At 42.0% G+C, this 19,457-nt stretch overlaps 1 protein-coding gene across 2 annotated transcripts in view; it reads left to right on the forward strand.

Annotated features, from left to right (window-relative positions):
• The window catches only part of USP2 (ubiquitin specific peptidase 2), a 257,507-nt gene extending 238,849 nt beyond the window's left edge, over positions 1-18,658 (forward strand). For both annotated transcript variants that reach the window (XM_078682174.1, XM_078682175.1), the window contains 2 exons: positions 5,029-5,149; positions 13,833-18,658. In XM_078682174.1, coding sequence (XP_078538300.1) covers positions 5,029-5,149; positions 13,833-13,920 — 209 coding nt within the window. In that variant the 3' untranslated portion in view covers positions 13,921-18,658. The remainder of the gene's footprint in view (positions 1-5,028; positions 5,150-13,832) is intronic.
• The last annotated feature ends 799 nt before the right edge of the window (positions 18,659-19,457 follow it).

Consider the following 19,457-nt stretch of genomic DNA (forward strand, 5'->3'; position numbering starts at 1 on the left):
TATCACTTTGTGGTGATTTTCATACAAATTCTCAACTGTTTATACATTGACTCGAGATTTTTTGTTGTGTACTCCATTTCTGAATGTTAGTTGTTCATTCACTGTTTTACCATTTCTCAGTATAATGTCAACCTGAAGAAGGGCATGGCTCAAATTGCATTGGGTTAAAGGAAGTGCATGAGCATACCATGACTGTGTAATGGGACAACACAATATTGTTTACCCTTGAATGATGATCCATGCATTATGAGAAAGAATTAAAGAAATGCAATCAATGACACCATGGTTGAAGATTGATACATTTTTGGAAGAATTGTACAAAGAACAGGCATAATATACTGCATTATTATAGACCTATCAGAGGAGTGCATGTAAGGGACGCTGCTTCCAGCCAGGGAGAGAGCTTTTGATTCATTTCTGACCCACGCCCGAGAACAGAGGACGATACCCTCGTACACCCATCAATTTTGATTAAGTGACTACACCCTTCTACACGTGCCAAAAGGAGTGCATTGTCAGCTTTCTTATAAAGTTACTCTATGACACGAAGAGAAAACGGACAACGTTAATCAGCTCCTCCCATCCTTCAAGTTCTTTCCACCAGTCGGTTGATCTGGATCAGCAGTGTTGCTACACTGTATTGAATTAGCGTTGCATATTTGGTATTTAAATGATGTTTGTATAACTTAAAAACTTCTTTTAAATATTAATACAACTAAGCAGTTTGTGTGATTTGAGCTTCAAAACGCAAGAAAAGCACTTATAGATTAAACAAATACACAAATTATAGAAATTATTTAATTCACAAAAAATAGTAAATCAATATTTAAATTGTTATTTTATTGGGGAAGTTGGAGTTTTCCAAAATCTAGTTTTATTTCTAAAATATGAACCCCATACTGCTCGGATCTTCCTTGCCACTTTATCTTTTTCGCTCTAATGCATGCTATCTTTTTGTCAGTGCATATCATGGCTGCTTCATTTAAGGCCACCAGTAATTCACATTAGATCTCCTTTGCCGTTATTGTGCTGCTTCCACAAATCAAGATAACGATACCAACTTCATTTTTAGCTTCCAGTTTGAAATTTCTTCACATATACAGAACATTTTAAAACCTTCAATTCTGATATGTATATATACTTTATTAATCTGCTAACATTATTTAATTTTACAAACTGTCACGGACCTCTGAATAGACCTCACGGACCACCAGGGTTCTTTGAACAACAGGTTAAGAACCACTGCACTAGCCTGAATGTATGAATATGGAAATAGGCTGAGGAAACACTCTGAACAAATGGTGAAGTCACACTGTGGAGAGTACGCACAAGAGGCATGAGCACTTGACATCAAAGCAGTGGTGATCATTCGTAACTTATTTCATATTTCAAGACAAAGGATTCAGTTATGTGTGTGTTTTGTAGAAATCATATAGCAAAACCAAGCTTGGAAGCAAAGCACCACTGTAAATAGAAAAGGACTACACATTAATGAACTCCAGTAAAACATAATAACTTTTGTTGTATGTAACGCCTCAAACTCATACAGGTTCTATGCACCGTCAATAACAGGTTTTACTGTTACCCAGTATGAAAGTGCATAATTTACTGAAATTCTGCTGGATGGGAGGCTGTGTCATCTTTGCCAGAATTCCAACTGGTGGCCTTCCTGGCAACACACATTTTGGTGGGCAGGCGTTCAACTTAATGAACTATACAACCATCAAAAAGCATGTGTAATAACAAGTTTGAGAAGGTGAAAGGAAAGATGAGCATTTATCTTCTTTGTTTGGTCCTGCAGACATAGGCACCTCTACATTACATTTTGATTATTATTTAAATAAGTTTAATTAACAGTGAATGTATTCATCCGGTGAGATCTGCGTGCCATGCTCCAATAACAAAGATTGTCTGGTTTTGTCTCTCCCTCACTGTTCTTTGATAAGCTTGTGGCACACTAAGTCAGAGCATACAAAAATGACACCTTACTTGCATTGGGTGCTTCTGGAAATAGCTAGGGAAATGCGGTTAGGGCACTATGCCTGACGTTATTCAGGGCTGGATGCTTACTCGTAATCCAGATCCTGGTCTTCTGGTCCATGGTAAAAGAGACTGCTTCCGGAAGCCACAGTGTCACCACACACTGGCATATGTGGTAGACAAGTGCCTTCAAGAAGCTGCCTCCTTCTCAGGGGGAAAAAGCTAAAAGGATAAAAAAGGTCCTTGCAGATGTAGGCTTCACTGCTTTGGAGAAGACCAGGAGTCAGGAATCCAGGAGAGGAAGTTTCAAGATCAAAAAGTCAGGATCAGCAAATGGAGGGAACGAGGAGACAAATGAAGGAACACAACTGTGTTGCAATGCACTCTCCAGCCATACTGAGGTCTTTCAGTAGTAAAAGAACAGAAAAAGTAAGTGACATCAAACATCAAATGGTAAAAGGCATAATAGATTGGGAAAATCAGAAAGATATTAAGGGAGGAACAGCCATGATGGAAAGGGAGAAGATAAGAGAATTGAAATCTGAAGTGAACTAGCTGTGGAGTTACCTTAAAATGCAGCTGTAAAACCTCAGGTAGGTGTTTGCCATTTTAGAGTTCAAGAGAGAAAGAGAAGTAACCAAGAGCCCAGTGCACAAAAGGAAACAGACCTAAGTGAGAGACTCTTTCAGCCCATAGCTGTAGACTTCATACAGTGTCTTCTTAGCCCAGTGAACCACGGAACCCGCAAACTACTGTTGTTCTAAGTATCCAGGCAGCCAAGAAACCACAGATGTAAAATACGTCATTGTTGCCAGTGCACACTGAGTGTTAGGGCATATGAGACTCTACATTTATGTGGGGGTGCGGACAGCCTTGGGGATAGTGAAGCCAGGGTCATTATGGCTCTAAGAAGCATGAGCCGAGCCATCAAAAGTTGTAAATCAGGGAACAAATGCCAGGAAACAACATGATAAAGGGTTTTCAACATTTCTTAGAGTCTCAATAAAGTACATATAGTTAGATTATATTGACAAAGGGAGTGACATTTATTGAAATTCATTTTTTTAAACATGAAACAATCAATAATAACTCTGTGCTCTTATAGCGCTGCCACAAGTTACCCAAGATGTCAGTTTGCCCCGTTTTCTTTTTAAAACAAGCCTATGTTATTGTTGAACGTAAAACAAGATCATTTTTTGTTTACAGATTATAACTGTGGTTTTTGTAGAGCGCAGATCCTGTATTGAATTACTTCAATGTGCTGTGAATCTGAAAGGTTAAAGAAAATGATACATAGTGAAATTAAATGGTGGGCTGTGAATCATGCAATTGGGTCAAGTGAGATAGCTGGGATTTGAATCCAGGATTTCATATTGTCCAGTTCAGTGATTGTATGGTTAGACCATTCTCTCTTCAATTTAATTAAAAGATCAGCGCTTTGTGTTCAATTATTCAATTAGTGTTAGTATACAGGTTAAGTAGATGTATTTATCACACCTTAAATCATAGTCATACTATTTAAAGCTATGAGTTTCTGTTTTACATGTTTCCACAGACACTGAAGATCAAACATAGTGACAGAACATGCCTGTTTGACCTCATGCTGCAAGAGCTGTAACCCAAAGAGCAATCCCTGGCGGGGATCTAAGCCCCCTTTGTATTTGCTAATTATTTCATTGCATTTGTAGAAGTGGTGAACCGCTCCAAAAATCCTCCTTTTACTTACGTCAGGGAAGCCAGCAGTAGTATTAACATAAAATAGCATGTCCTGAATTCTCTCATACTTCCAGCCTGACAAGCAGAACGATTTTAGGAGCGGTTCGACTCCTGGGGGACTACAATTAAATAATTTTCAAAATAGAAATGCCGGGCAGCCCCCTCAGAATTTGCTCCTCATGTTAAAGTGATTGAAGGAGGCAGGTTTGTGGAGCATGACTTCAGAGAGCTAGTTCTGTCTGCAACTGTTTATAATCCAGTTGCAACTTCAAAATCTGGGGGTGAGGGACTGAGGGATGGGTGACGGGGGTATTGTTCCCTGAATCCCTCCACTCTAAGATCAGGTGGGGATAAATCCCGCTGTCCGCCATGGTCCCCACACCCATGGCTGGGTGGCATACTACTGACTTCAAGGGTATGTGTGTTTATACTTTCAGACCCCTCGGTCTGGAACACCTGCTTTCATTTGTTATTCTTCAAGATATATATATATATATATTTTTTTTTACTGCTCCAGGATGGGTGTCCATAATGGTAAAAAAGAAAAAAAAGGTTCAGCTATGCATACACTTCATCGCACTCAGCTGCTGTAGCTTCGTGAGGCGTGAAAGTTCATGGACAATGATGCATGCACATGATCAGGCTGCTGTGCTTTTTTGGGGAGGGGGGGTGAAGTTTTTGGTTTATACAACACATCAGCTAGAAAAATAAAGCAATAGGTCTGCATTGGCAGCGAAAAGCCAATACCTACTGACTTTGCCAATGCTTGTTTTACACTGACTGCTGTTCTTCTGAGCAGGACACCATTCTAACCCAAAAATGTCGATATATCTTATAAAACTAAATAGAAGCTCTTGATTGGACAACCATTTTTATCAAATGTGTGCTTTGGTGTGTTATTTTGCTATATAAATGAAGGAGCTACAGCAAAGATCACGACTCTAGGACATGTTTTTGAACATGCATTGTCAATTCTGATTTGGGTAGGGCCTGTATGCTACTGTGTTTCCACTAAACACTCTTTGGGGGAACAGCAGTGCCTGGAGGTGAGACTCCAGCACATGCCAGCTGGCGCAGAAAGAGTGGTATCCTCAAATGGGTAATGAGCACAGGTCTAGGGGTATCAAAAGTGCAGTGCCTTCCAGGTGGAAAAGTTGAATGGATTTCCAGGCACAAGGGGTGAAATATTTGAAGTTTGGTTTCCGGCAGTATCGTCCCTTGAGGTTCACCTATGTTCTAGTACTTGAGTTCTCTATAAAACTGACCTGCATTTACCTGTGTGAGAAGCTTGTTTACTTTCCTCCTTCATGATCTTTGCTTTCTGTCTGGCAGCTCATACTGTGTATAACCTCTGTGCGGTGTCCAACCACTCTGGGACCACCATGGGAGGGCACTACACAGCATACTGTAGGAACCCAGCTTCAGGAGAATGGCACACCTTCAACGACTCGCGGTAAGGAAGCATGCATGTGTGATATCAAATGTAACAGTAATGCTTTTGTAATCAGCATATACTATTGAAAAAATTGATGCTCCACTCGAAGACTCATTTAGACCATGGTAAGTGGTCGATAAAGTGACCATGTCAGTAGCTCACCTGGCGAAGGACTCTTGCCAAATTTAGTAATGAAATTCCAGGTGCCTTCAATGGATTCAATTCTGCAGCGGCTCCATTGAAGGCGCTGATCCTTTGCCAAGCGGCTACCATGTTTTGTATGCCTGTGTGCCAGAGGTTTTGTTTTTAAAACAACCTGTTAAAGCATGAGTTTGTTTTTAGAGAATTTAAAAATGGCACGGATGTGTTGTGAGGCCTTCATGGTACGACTTGTCCTCCTTGGAATTACTGTGACTCCCCTAACAGTCCCCAGTAGGGAAAACAAGTGTATGTTACCCTGCCCTAAACAGTTTGGGGTGAGCGCCACTGTGATCTCGTGGTGTATGGGGCATCTGTTAAGGTTTGATGCTGGCCAGCAGTGTAAACCTTGAACTCCTCCCACTCGAAATATAGTTGGATAACCATGGGTATGGTGGGAGAGAAGCACTGCCATTCTACTCTGGTGCCCCCACTCTGCCAAACTCTAAATTACCCCCTTCATTTCTCCTCACCTTCTCTCCTGCTCACTCATGTTTCTTTTTGGAAGTCCTTTCCTTTCCCGCCTTTCTGTTATTTCTCTCTTGTGCTCATTCACATTTGAATTTCTTCTCTCTCTCTCTCTCTCTCTCTCTCTCTCTCTCTCTCTCTCTCTCTCTCTCTCTCTCTCTCTCTCCTCTCTCTCTCTCTCTCTCTCTCTCTCTCTCTCGCTCTCTCTCTCTCTCTCTCTCCACTCTTTTTGGTCTCCATGCTCTCTGTCTTAATGAGCCATCTACATGCACTATTTCTTACACTAATCTCTTCTCTTTTTTTTCTCCCATTGCCTCTCTCTTTTATTCTATTTTACACTCCAGTGTGTGACATACCCATGGACTAGAACTCTGGTTAGCTATTCACTCCCTAGAGCAAGATACTTGGCACTGTACCATTTGCCACAGCTTTTTGACTGCCCCATTGCCCAATTCAGTTAATCTTCCAAAAGCTCTACCATCATAGTAAGACAAGCCAACTTCTGACTCCACCAAAATACACTGGCATGGTGTGATGATCCCACCTTTAGAATTCTGCACCTAACTCTCGCCTTGTTCTAGAACCCTCCTGTAGGTGTGGAATATCCCTATCCTGTAGTTTTGGGCCGATTCCCTTCCTAATCTAATAGCCCTCAGACTATCAACCCCTCCTGTATCCCAGAGTATTTTCCATTCGCCATATAACATCCCAGGTCCTATCCACCCATAGTTATATGCCCATCTAGACCTCTTGTGTACTTCTTGGTTTATCCACCTACTTTAGCCCTTGTGTGATCCCTGTCCCTCCTACAACCTGGGTCTTTCATCCTGCCATATTGTGCCTATCCCCCTCTTATTGCAATGGACCCATCCTCTTTCACCCTCCTATAGTACTGATCCTATCCTCTTCCTCCTCCTGTAGACCTGACCAGTTTCCATCTTGTTGTCCATGGCCTAAATATTTCCTCACCATCTGGCTCTCACTAATTTCTTGGCCTAACGGCTAGGACGCTCGACCTCGGACCTGGGGATCTGGGTTCGAGTCTCGGTAACGACGCCAAAACCTCCTGTGATTCTGGGCAAATCACTTAATCTCCCCGTGCCTAAAATGAATGCGTGTCCTCGTGTAACGTAACTGGTGCTATGTAAATCGCTCTGATACCCGATTCGGTTCGGGTCTAGTTCGCGCTATATAAAACTATGCAAAAAAAAAACCTGCTAATGTATTGGGCCCATCCCTGTTCTACACTCTAGGGTTTACCCCCACCCCTTTCATGACACCCTGGGCCTACATCATCCACATAAACCGTAGTCTTTCCCCTTCCTCATCTAAATCCATAGCTATGTGCCCAGCCCTCTCCATTCCCCACGTAAGGGCTTATTCTATTTCTCATAATAGAACCCACAAAACTGCCACCCCTCTCAAGTTATGAGTAGAACACATGTTGCAACCCTTGGGGTTTTTCCTCCATCCTTATATGGCTAGTCCTTTTGCTCAATTCTCCCCATTGCAGCTCTCAATCTCTCTCCTTCTGTCCCCTTCAGCTGTGATTGTATTCCCTTCTTCACCTGGTAACCCCAATATTAGCCTTCTTTTCCTTTTTTGCCTCGTTGTTAGCCTTCCACCCAGGGGCAGAGGTTTGTGAAATATTTCCATTCTGTTAATCTCTGTTTTAGCACCCTTGCTTCTGTTTCTAGGTACTTCTCATGAGCCATGGTTTAACATTTACACTCCCTCCCCTATAGCCCTGTCCTGGCCTCTTTTTCAGAGCCCTTGTTTAACCTTTTCCTTAAGGCTCTTGTTCCTGTCCTTTTCCTTGTTCTCTGAAACGCTTTCCTTATTTCTACCTGAATAAAATCCTTGCCCATTCAACCTTCTATCATATTCCACAGTCACAACAGTGATGTCTTTCTGTGGCACATGGGGAACTCTGTTATTCACTCACATTTGTGTTTAAAGTCACTCACTCTGCTACTCCAGGTACTTGCACTGTACACACAGTGTAATCCTCCTCAACCCTTTTCATCAGTCAGACTCCATCTGCTGGAAGTATACTAATCCTGTATACTCCTCCTGCTTCAGATTCTTACATGGACTTGGCCTTCTACTCTGGAACAAGCTCCCCACCACTATGTCTCTTTCAATTCCAAATCTTTCATGTTACTTTGTTGACTACTCTGCTTCCTTATCCTTCCAGGTGTAATGCTGCTCACTCCCTTATTAACCTTAAATGAACGCTGAAAGCTCACTTTGTCGACTTCGAGTTCAGTTACTTGACTATCACCCACCATTGTCTATAACTCCAACAATCAAAATTACAATGCACTTTCAGGTGAAGAGTGCCACATGAATTATGCAAAAAGTACGCTGCAAACTCTAGTTAGTTCCCAAGTTTTAGTCGAGGGTAGCTCCATTATATGGTGCACTCTAAAACACCGACACTCAACTTCTCACCTTAAATATCTGTTTTAGTTAGCAGAGATTTTAAGTATAGGATTACCACAGTACCATCTACACCGAGCTAGAAAAGTGACAACGCCTTTTACCATTTTTACAGCAAAGTCTTTAAGCTTAGGATTAGTTAGTGCTATCTATGCCAAGTTCAAAAAGACCTAAGCCCTTTACCATTCTAGGCACAATATTACACAGAATATATATATTCACTGAAAAAAGCAAAGGTTAAAGTGGGATTTTAGTTAGTTATAGTAATAAGATCTTACCTTATCTTGAAAAAAACTATTAAATTCACTGAAAGAACCAATGTAATATGGTAATAAGACTACAGAATAATTTGAGGAGCGGTAGGTTGGATGATGTAATCAATGATGTCATTTAACATTTCATGAGTGATGTAATATGTGAGGTCATAAGCAGTGGACAGCAAGGGCACAAGTAACCCCTTCGCTGGCGCATCGGCCACGACTGTCGCGAGCACTACCTCGGTAGTGCTGCGCACGTCCGTGGGCCGACACGGCCGCCCACTCTTTTAAACCGCCGCGAAATACGCGCCACGGTTAAGTGGGTAATAGTTTGCCGAGTAAACTATAACTGGTGTATTTCAGGTTTTTTTTGGTATATATTTAAATTAAACTGTGACGGTCGCCACTGGGTAGTTATAGTTAGGACCTAGCTTCCAGAGGAAAATCATTTTTTGGTTTGCTAATAACTTTGGCACAGTTTAAAAAATCTTCATAAACTTTTGAAAAAAACTTCATTCACCTCAGCTCCACCTGGAATGTTTCAGGTTGATCCATCAAGCAGGGGCAGAGAAGAAAGGTGGGTTTCCAAAACACATGTTTCCCATTCAATTTTCCATAAGAAAATTGAAAATTGAACAGCAATACTGCAAAAATGTCTGAGCAACATTACACCAAATTTGGCAGAAAGCTAGATCTTTATCAGGAAAGCTTGCTTTTTGTGATTTAGTGTAAATTTGTTCAGTACGTTTTGAGAACATAAAGTTCAAAATTTAATACAATACGCATATAATAGGCCGTAGAGGAGCCACGGAACACACAGATCAAAAGATAAGTTCTGATTGGCTACCACCACCAAAGAGGTGATTGCAGCCATTTTAGGACTTGGAGACTCTGTACGCTGACCTGAAAATAAGTTTTAATAAAAAGACATAGGGAGTGAGGCTAGAGATACCCTGCCTGCCTAGACCTGGTGGAGGCAGTTCTAAAGAAACACCCTTGGGCAGAAAACTTATTTTTTTAATATTTAACTTCCATTTATCAACAGTTCCATAGTAAAATGTAAAAACAAATGCTGGCTCCGGCCCTTTCTTAATAATACTCCCCACCCACGGAGTTGGCCAGGGTCTGAGGAGTTGCCATAACATAATATTTTGGGGAGGGGCCCTGAGGCTATGGGAGGCCCCAGGGACCCCAACCCTGGGGCTATATTACATGTTTTAGGAGAGGGGCACACGCCCACTTCCCCAAGCCTTCTAGAGGCCCTGGGAATCCCAAGCCAGAATACATTTTTAGGGGAGGGAGCATGTGGTCCCCCTAACTGAGCCTCATAGAGACCCTGGGAACTGCATCTCCCTGGGCTGTAAAACATTTAAATATTGCCTGGGTGTCCCGGGCCCACCCTCAACACCCACAGCAATTGCTAGCTATGAAGCTGCTGGGCGAGCCCCTGGAACCTGTAGCCCCTGCCAGCTCCTCCACCTGCCCCTCTCGAAGTGCGGCAGGAGCCAGCTCAATCTGTTTGCTCCAGCCCATCTTTCTCTGTTCCCACCAGGCGGGAAAAACCTGTGTTCCCTGCCTGCAAGAGCACAGGCATGGAGTTTAAGTTCTCCCTACCCATGCACTCGCAAACAGGGAACTGTAGTGCCCTGGGAGTTGAGGTCCCCGGGACTCCGCTGCCATTGGCTCTGGAGGATGGGGTCCCCGGGTGCACTGAATGGCTCAGAGAAGGGGGCTCCATGCCCACTCTGCAATAAACACAAATTAGCCATAGGGAATGGAGTCTTCGGCTCTTAGGTGATCATTGAAGGGGGGCCATGCACCACAGCTCCAGAAAAGAAAAATCAGCCCTGGGGATGGGGTCCCCTGTGCCCTTAAGTGGTTCGGAGAGAGAGGAACATGCCACGCTTCCCTTAAAAAAAAAATCGCACCTGAGGAATGGGGTCCTCAGGGCCTACTGAATGCTCTGGGAGAAGGACCACAGATCCCCTCACCAAATAATAACTATTAGCTCCAATGGTTGGGGTCCCCAGAAAATAAACTTCCTCCTTAGGGATCCCTGGGGCAGTAAATGTCTCACGGAGGGGTGGTGCCAGATGTCCCCCGCCCTAAATTAAAAAAAGATGAATGTGAAATGAGCAGTGTACCCCTCATGTCCTATTCACTGCTTCGGCTGCAAGGACTTTAAAAACAATTTTTTTTGCAGCCTTGTAATGCCCCTAAAAGCAGTAAGGGCGCCACCAAGTATATTTTTTAATGTCGTAGCAGCTGCAGAGAGTACAGCAGCCCCCCAGCAACATTAAAAAACACAGAAAGTCTCTTGGGTCATTGAATCCATGACCTCAGGAGAGCTTACCATTGGTTTTGTAAAGCACTCCGAGCGGGAGCTGTATGCTCTTCAGCCGAAGTGCAGGCACCTCTTGTGACTGGTTCGATGGCTGCAGTTTGTGGCCTCAAAAATGTTTGAAAAAGACACAAAGACATGTTTATGTTTTTTTATAGGCTTTATTGAAAATATATTATGACAATCACTTTTATTAAACATTGCTAAGTGTGAATTTATAAAATATACATATAATTAGGGTCATTTAGTGACTAATTAACAAAGACAAGAGGCCTGCTTTATATATTTGTTGATGTGCTGACCCCTTGATAAAGTCAATATGCCCGCTTTTTATATTGTAGCATTCCGACTCTTTGACAAATACAGTAGGTATGCCTGACTTAAACTTTTACCCTATAATTTGTTACATCATATAGTCAGCCATGCGCGTCCAACCCTACGCCACTCACGACCGAAGGTCATTCGCAGCATAGGAAAGGCCGTTGCAGGGGGTTGGATGCAAGGTCTGGCTGCAGACCTGTCCCTGCACTCAACACCATGCCTTGCATGGCAATGGAGATCTTAATTTACATTAATGAAACTATATAAATTCACTGAAAAAAACAAAAGTTAAAGTGACACTATAGTTATTACGAAATTGTAATAATGTAACTTTACATTAAAAAAAACTAGAAAGTCACGGAAAAAACTAAACTTTAAAGGGAAGTTATAGTTAGGTGAAAATATTAGTTAAAACATACCATTTTAAATTAAAAAAAACACTTAAATTCACCAGTTATAGTTATCTTAAGTACATATATCTCCTGGCCTAAAGTAACTATAACTCATGCCCACCATCCATTTTTAATTACCTCCCATATTTCATCACTCCTGACATGTTCTATGACATGATTGATAACATCAATATCTTAAATTACATTATTGATAACAACACTGTGCATGGCAGAGGATCGAGTCATAATTAGCTCAGTAAACTATATCTGGTAAATTTCTATGGCCTTTTTTAGTTAAAAATGTTTTTTTAACTGATATTTTCACCTAACTTTATAATGTCACTCTAACCTTTGATTCTTCAGTGAATTTCGAAGGTAATATTTCTTTACGTAAAGTAAGATTTTCTTACCAGACCTAACTATAACGTCAACTTAACCTTTGGGTTTTTCAGCAAATTTCTGAGGTTTTTTAAATGTAAGATATTATTATCCTACCTAACTATAATGGCACTTTAACCTTTGTTTTTTTTCAGTGAGTATATAGGGATTTTGTTAATGTAAAAAATTTATCTTACTACCAGACCTAACTATAATGTCACTGGCCTTCCCAGGACAAGCCAGCATCCAACCCTACCACGAGTGTGTCACTTTAAATAATGCATATCAACTGGCTTTTTCAAGGTGTGATTGCATCAATATATAGCATGCAGGCCTATAGGCTTTGTCAGGAGGTGACCACATTAATATACAAGGCAAGCCTACTGGCACTTTCAATGGGTTACCACATCATTAAATGAAGATAAACCTAATGGCTTTGTCAAGTGGCAACCACTTCCATATACATGGCAGCCTATTTACTTTCTCAAGATGTAACCACATTATAACCACATTATTATATGAAAACAAGCTATAGGCATTGTCGGCAAGTCCCCATAGTGATATAGAATAAAAGCCTATTGACTTTGTCAAGGGGGTTCCCACACTAATATATACTGGAAAGCCTATGGGTTTTGTCAGCTATATTAAACACATATCAGAGTCTATCTTTCACAGTCTACAAGTCACGTAATGAAGCCTTAACACCAACAAGAGATCCCTATCATCCTTAACTAACAAACAAAACATTAGCATTGCTTTGAAACACCACATTTTTTTTATCTTGAAGTCATGTTGTATACACCCCAGGATAAATAGGGTGGCTTTTAATAAATTATTTGTTGGGGACGCTGCTGCACTCCCTGCAGCCCCCATATTTTTATACCATGATGGTGGTGCCCCTGTCAGATTGGGGAACCACAAAGCATTAAATTATATGCAAATTTCCCAAAAAGGTCATTATGGGGCGTTCCTTGACTAAAAGCAGTGAATAAAAAAAAAAGGGGGGGGGCACAGTTCGCTCATTTGTTATTTCTTTTTTTTTATGGATGTGCTGGGCCCTCCTGGTACACCCACATGTTGCTGTTCATTTGGAGACTGCAGGGGCTTTGGAATGTCCCAGTCTGCATCCACCCTGGGGTGCAGATGGAAGCCAGCTAAAAAAATTTATTTTTATGTAGGTGGCCACCCGAGGCTCCCTCAACTCTGTGGCCTGCTGTGGGCCACAGTGGGAGGACTATGGCTCCTGCCACCAGCACCCATCCTGCATGTCAGTGGGAATCAACTGTGCTGGTTTGCTCCCGCAAGGTGGGAGCAGCTGGTCTTTCTGCTCCAACCAGACGGGAGCAATCCTGTACCCCCTGCCCGCAACAGCACTAGCTGGGAGAAAATGTCCTCCTCCCTCCCAATGGAAGCCTTTCTTCTTCTGACATGCAGAAACAGTTAAGTGCATTTGGGTAGGAAAAAACTGTTTCTCCACCTTTACTAACGTATGACTATGAACAGGACGTTTGTTTGAAGGGCTTTCAAATTTCAATAACTATAATAAAAATACAAATACTGTGTTAAAGATGCCTAGTTCTGGCACTCCTATAGAACCCACCTGGTTGTACCCTCCCTCCATTCTCGGTTCTAGATGCTTCCTAGAGGTATGGTTCAGGCCCATTCCATGGAGTCCTTCTTAGAGCATTGTTCCATACTACTCTGTCGAGCACACTCTCAAGATTTATGATTCTAGCCTCATCCCTACAGACATGTTCTAAATCCATCACAATATCTGAGTTCACTGTCTTTAATAGAGTCCTTGTTCCAGCCTTCCTTTCCTATGGAACTTGTGCAACTTTTGAGCAATGGTTAGGATTTAACTCTCAGTTACTGAACCTTTTCTTTTTATCCCCTCTTTCTAGCGTGTCCCCCATGTCCTCCAGTCAAGTACGGACAAGCGATGCCTATGTATTATTCTATGAGCTCTCCAGCCCCTCCTCCAGAATGTAAACATGCCTTCCAGGCTACTTGTGACGTAATAAAACAGAAGAGATGGGAAGATAATGAGCCATGAAAACAATCCAAGAAAAGGCATTCGTCCACCACAGGTCCTTAGGCTGGTGGGCGTCCATGAGGAAGCGAGACCGATACCGGCCCAGCAAACTCTGGCAGAGACACTGAAAGCTCTTAAACAGCAAAGCTGTACCGCCTGTGGCCTTGTATTTGAATATGCTAATTTTGAAGTGTGCACGTGTGTGTGTTTGTGTGGTGGAAGTGTGGGAAATTAAATACACCAGCAATATGATTGTTCTTCCCTGTCACTGTCTGTTCAGAATAGGGTGCTCTCATGCGTGTGGACTGTTATTTCAATGATGAACCACTGAAACATGAATTTGAGGGTCATATTGAATGGGGGTAGGGGTGCAAACAGTCCAGTGAGCTATGCACTTGGAGTAGGAAACTTAATGGATGTGCACCTTCCTTGAATTTGACCCAGATATTGCTTTGAAATGGGTACAAATGTTGAGCAGAGTGGAAAGAAAATAGTTTTATTTTTGCAATTTACCAGATGCATTCATGGACAGTTCACCGCAAGTTGCCTTAAATCACTTCCTTCCTTGAGTTTTTGGAGGTGCTAGCTAAGGTGGCATGCACATCATGGAGTGGGACAGCATGGGACCTCGTGAGCACATGTCAGCATGAGGCGACATGGCACCAGCAGTGTACTTGCCGAAGCCAGTCTCTGTGGGGCGGAAAATGTGCATCTCGGAGCAAAGCCGCAGGGGTTTGTGTTATCTCGTCTAACTCTACTTATGAAGAGACATTGCACTACTTGTAACAACCAAAATAAAAGCCGAGAGACACTTTAAGGTTTGTTTGCCATTTTAGTGTGATCAATACAGGATAATAATGTAGATATTCACGACCATTTGAAATGATCCCAAATGAGATATGGCTGCAACAATTTAATTTAAGTGGGAGGGTCTGGTTAAAAGCCTGTCACAGTGTGAAAAGCCGGTGCATCTTATCTTATTTGAATGTGTTGGCCTGAGTGCTTGATTGCCATGGATGAAGGCCCTTGGTTTATCTTACTTTAGCACCTTGCAACTCCCCAGCATTACCTGTTGTTGGTCCAGCTCCTTGAGGCCTCCTGTCATGCTAAACCAATCTCTAGCGACTCACTAGGAGCAGGACATAGGACTAGTCCAGAAGACTTTCTCTCTTCATATTTATTTGTGCCTGCTCCTCCGCTGCTACTGTAAATTTGGATTCTGAGATGGGTTAGGAGTGAGTATATCCTTACACCTTCTGCTCCTATTCAGAAAGGTTGGAAAGACTGTAGCGGATCATTCTGTTTGAAGATATTCGATAGTCAAAGTCATCTGAAAACTTACAAACCGGTGACCAAAGGGGCCTCCTAATGTCTTTCCAAGGTCATGTTTTCTGGTTATAAGAATATGTAAGCAGGATAATTTCTTACTATCCATTTTTGCTTAAAATCTCCATTTTCCACCTCAAGAGCATTCTTCTCTTAATTAATTGATCTTCAAACTAATTCAAGTTGGCCACTATCCAAGGGGTGCCAGACTCTAAATGGGGGGATATTTGATATTTTACATGCTATTTGCAGAAAGCAAATCACCATTTTAGTCGGGGAGGGGGCCTTAAAATAAACTGTTTAAAAAACCATTTTTGGTGTAAATTAGTGTGCATAAACACTTCTAATTGTTGGAAAAGGAATAAAGAGAAAGTGTTTGAGGAAGGTGTATTGAATGGAGTATGGGAGTGTAAGCAACCTCTTAAGGAACAACCCACCCTGCTGAAACTGCTTAAGTCACCACTTGTGTAAGCATTTTCCTGAATCCCTTGTTATCTTGCACCTCAACGGGGCACTGCTGTTGACACCCTTATTGGACCAAAAAGTATCTATTTCAGTGTCCTGATGTAGAAGCTGTCAACAAGACTCCATAAATGTACACAGGGGACTCCACGCCATTCATTGCTTCTTCCCCCTAGCTTGTATTTAAGGAGAAATTGAATTTGAGAATTCAAAAAGAGAAACCCCAAAAATCGTGTCCCTTACAGGCAGGAAGATCTGTTTCATTATACCACTTTAGAATGGCATGGAGGATAGAAAAATCCTGGCCAACACGTCCATGGCATGTTGGTGGTACTGGGGGCAGCCTTCCCACTTTGGGTGGTTCCTATTTATGACTCCTAGTTGTGCGCCTCTTTAAGGATCGTCCGCATTGATTTCGAGATCAAAAATGGAGTAGTTTACTATGCACCTTTCTTTTATGCTAATCTTAAAAAATATCTTGGCAAATGAATGCTAATTTAGAGGTTAACATGGTCCTTTCTGCCCCTAAACTTTACATTTTCAATATTCTAATGTTAGGAAGTGTATATTTTCAGATAAATCAAAGTAAACTCTAAAAGGCATAATACCTCCACTGTTTAGCCATCTATTTCAAACCTCTGAGACGATGCTGGTTGTACCCACGCTTAACTCACATAATGCCTCCTCTCAGTGATAAGTTAGATAATCGTCAATTTTAATGGAGCAATAGTCTGTGTACACCCTATCCTCTTCACTGTAAGCACCTACCCCACACCCTCGGTCTCCCAGCACTCTTTTCTCCTGGTCTCCTAAGAAGTCTTTTTCTATTCCCTCCCATCCTGCATATATCATATAGGAAGAAGGTGAGTTCCCCAGCAAGGCGTCTTTTTATAGATTCAAATTACAACAGAGGAGTTCTCCACCATGGAGAATTTCATAGATTCGCAGAAGAGAAAAGATCGTCATCAGGGAATCTTTCATAGATTCAGAGCATGCTGGTAGAGTTCTTATCCTAGCACCTTACAGAGATTTACAGAAATGTGGTGAAGTTCTAGACTGGTGGAGTACTCAGCATGGGTCCTCTATACATTTATGGGGGGAAAGAGGAGAGGCACATCACTGGATGTCCAAAGATTTGCAGGACGGTGTCAGTAAGGGATCATAAGAGTGTAAAAGAGTTCTCCTTACGGAATGCTCAACATATTTATAAGAGGGCAGTGGAAGGAAGTCTATACTAGTTCTTCAGTACATTTGTGTGAATGTATTGGAGTGGAGTTGTTAACATAGAGAGGCATATTTATAAGACACTATCACCACTATAACGTCACTTTTTTTGACGTTGTGGTGGCGATACGGGTTTAGCCTTATTTACATGACGTGGCTTAACGCTGCCTTGTAAATAAGGCCCCCTTTCATGCTATACTTAGCGTGAAAGTGGTGGGCAATGGGTGTTGTGGTGGGCGTTCTGCCTCAACACCCATTGATGTTGACACTGCCCCATATTTACAAGGGTGGCGTAACTATAGGGCAGCTCCAAAATTAAGACCAGGGAAAACCTGGTCTTAACAGGGTGCAACGAGGAGAAATGCATTATTTCTCCTCATTTTTGCTATTTTAATGTGTGCTACATTGTGCTGCACACAAAACAGCAACCTGCTATGCATGAGTATTTATGTGCAGGACGGTGTCCCTTCCTGCACATAAACAATAATTTTAAAAATTACGTGTTGCAACTTCTATGTGTGCTGTACAGAGCAGCACACATGGGAATTACAAATAGCCATTTAAGATTGTTTATGTGCAGGAAGGTACACCTTCCTGCACATAAACAATCATTCCTCACAACGCAGGCACCCTTGCACCTGGTGCAAGGGTGCCTGCATTGGTGCTAGGAAAGCAAATTTAGCGCCAGTTCAGGGGGAAACACAGGGCTGCACCGTATTGTTGTAAATAAGGTACAGCCTGCATTTCAGAAGTGGCGGAGCGCGGCGTTAAGCCAAGAAGGCTATTGCTGTGCTCCATCACTTCCTTGCACATATGCCCCAGAGTTCTTTCACTGAGTCATAGGGAGGGAATGGATTTGTACTGCTCACTACCCTCCCAATATTCACAGAAGGATGGTATACTTCTGCAGCATGGGAATATGGAAAATATATCAAGGAGCTATGGAATTCAAAATACAAGATCTTTTACAGAGTTGAAAGAGTGTAGTATGTCTTCCAGCAAGTGGTCTTTCAAAGCTTCACAAAATGGCGGTGCAGTTTCCACAACCGGATCTGTAGATTCACAGAAGGGTGATGTAATCAGTACAGGGTTCTTTATTAATTGACAGGAGGTTGGCAGAGTTCTCAAGTACAGCATATTTAAAAGACTAAGTTAGGTTGAATTCTCCACATTGAACTTTTGCTAGTTTCACGTAGGAAAGGGAGTTTCTATCATGAGATTTTGCGTAGATTCACCATATGGGAGATTGGAGAGGTTTACATAGCTGGGATCTTTCTTAAATTCACCAATATGAAGCTGAGTGACTATCCAGGACAGAATGTTTCATGAGTTCCCAGGAGAGGAATGTGGTTGGTTTCTCCTGCAGGTAACTTTTCACACACCCACAAGCTGCATGACTTGTGAGTAGTGGGTATGTATGTGTTCAGAGCAGGACTTCCAGCATTGCCTTAATCATGCAGCCCGTCCCTAGCATCATGCTGGATTGTTTGCTTATAATACTTGTTTACCATGTAAATAAGATGTGCCGACTGAAAAAACATGTGAGGCCTTATTTTGTGCAGGTGGAAAATTTCAGGTCAGGAAAGCACTGGACTGTATATACATGTTTGTGTTTTGTGTGCCTACTCTGGAGGACCAATGGTCTTTGCAGAGAATGTATATAAACTATAAATATTCAAGTAACTTTCTCGTTTTTGTGTGTTTTTATTATGTCTAAAGGACTGGATTGCTTGTTGTATGTCCTCCAACGTCCTACCTAAGCAGATCCCCACACCTCTGCCTCTACAAGGAATTACTCTGGTGACTCGATAGGGAAAATGAATTCAGAATGAAGCAGGGCATTTGAGGATATCATTTGAGGATATCATGAGCACATTCCCAATTCATTTGTCTGTGTAAACTGGTCGGTCTGACAGCAATCCAAAATGTGGGATACGCTACATCTTTCCTCTGCACTGCGTTTACGCAAAAGCCTTGTAAAGCAGAATTGGGCGTTTCACATTATGAGGGAGTTAAAAAAAAGATATTAAGATGTTCATTGAAATAAACAATTGAAAGACAAGGATAAAATAACCTGATTGAGTCACACTGAAAACAGTATCTTCACTAAAGGCGACATTAGTCTCTCAAACCCATAGATGAGGTTGAACTACATGAACTCACAATGGCCCAGTCTCCAAACTGGATGCAGCAATCACTTGCATTTAACAGATGTTAAACTAAAGGTGTCACCTCTTGAGTAGAGGAAACTTTTCTTGCAAAACCATAGTCACAAAATAAGGACTAGATCAGTTCACTGCTCCAGACTAACAGCCCAATTTATATCTTGATGGCTTTGCGTGGACCATCCATCCGCCGTTTGACACATACATACCCCCTGATCTATATATATGTTGGCAATTTCGTCAACGTCTCATGCAGACCTCGTTGACAGGGTGAAGATCCAAAAAGTGGCAGATGGCGGGGTAACAGCCACAACTTT

This window comes from Lissotriton helveticus, chromosome 3_1 (assembly GCF_964261635.1).
Source record: "Lissotriton helveticus chromosome 3_1, aLisHel1.1, whole genome shotgun sequence".
Classification (NCBI taxonomy): Eukaryota; Metazoa; Chordata; class Amphibia; order Caudata; family Salamandridae; genus Lissotriton; species Lissotriton helveticus.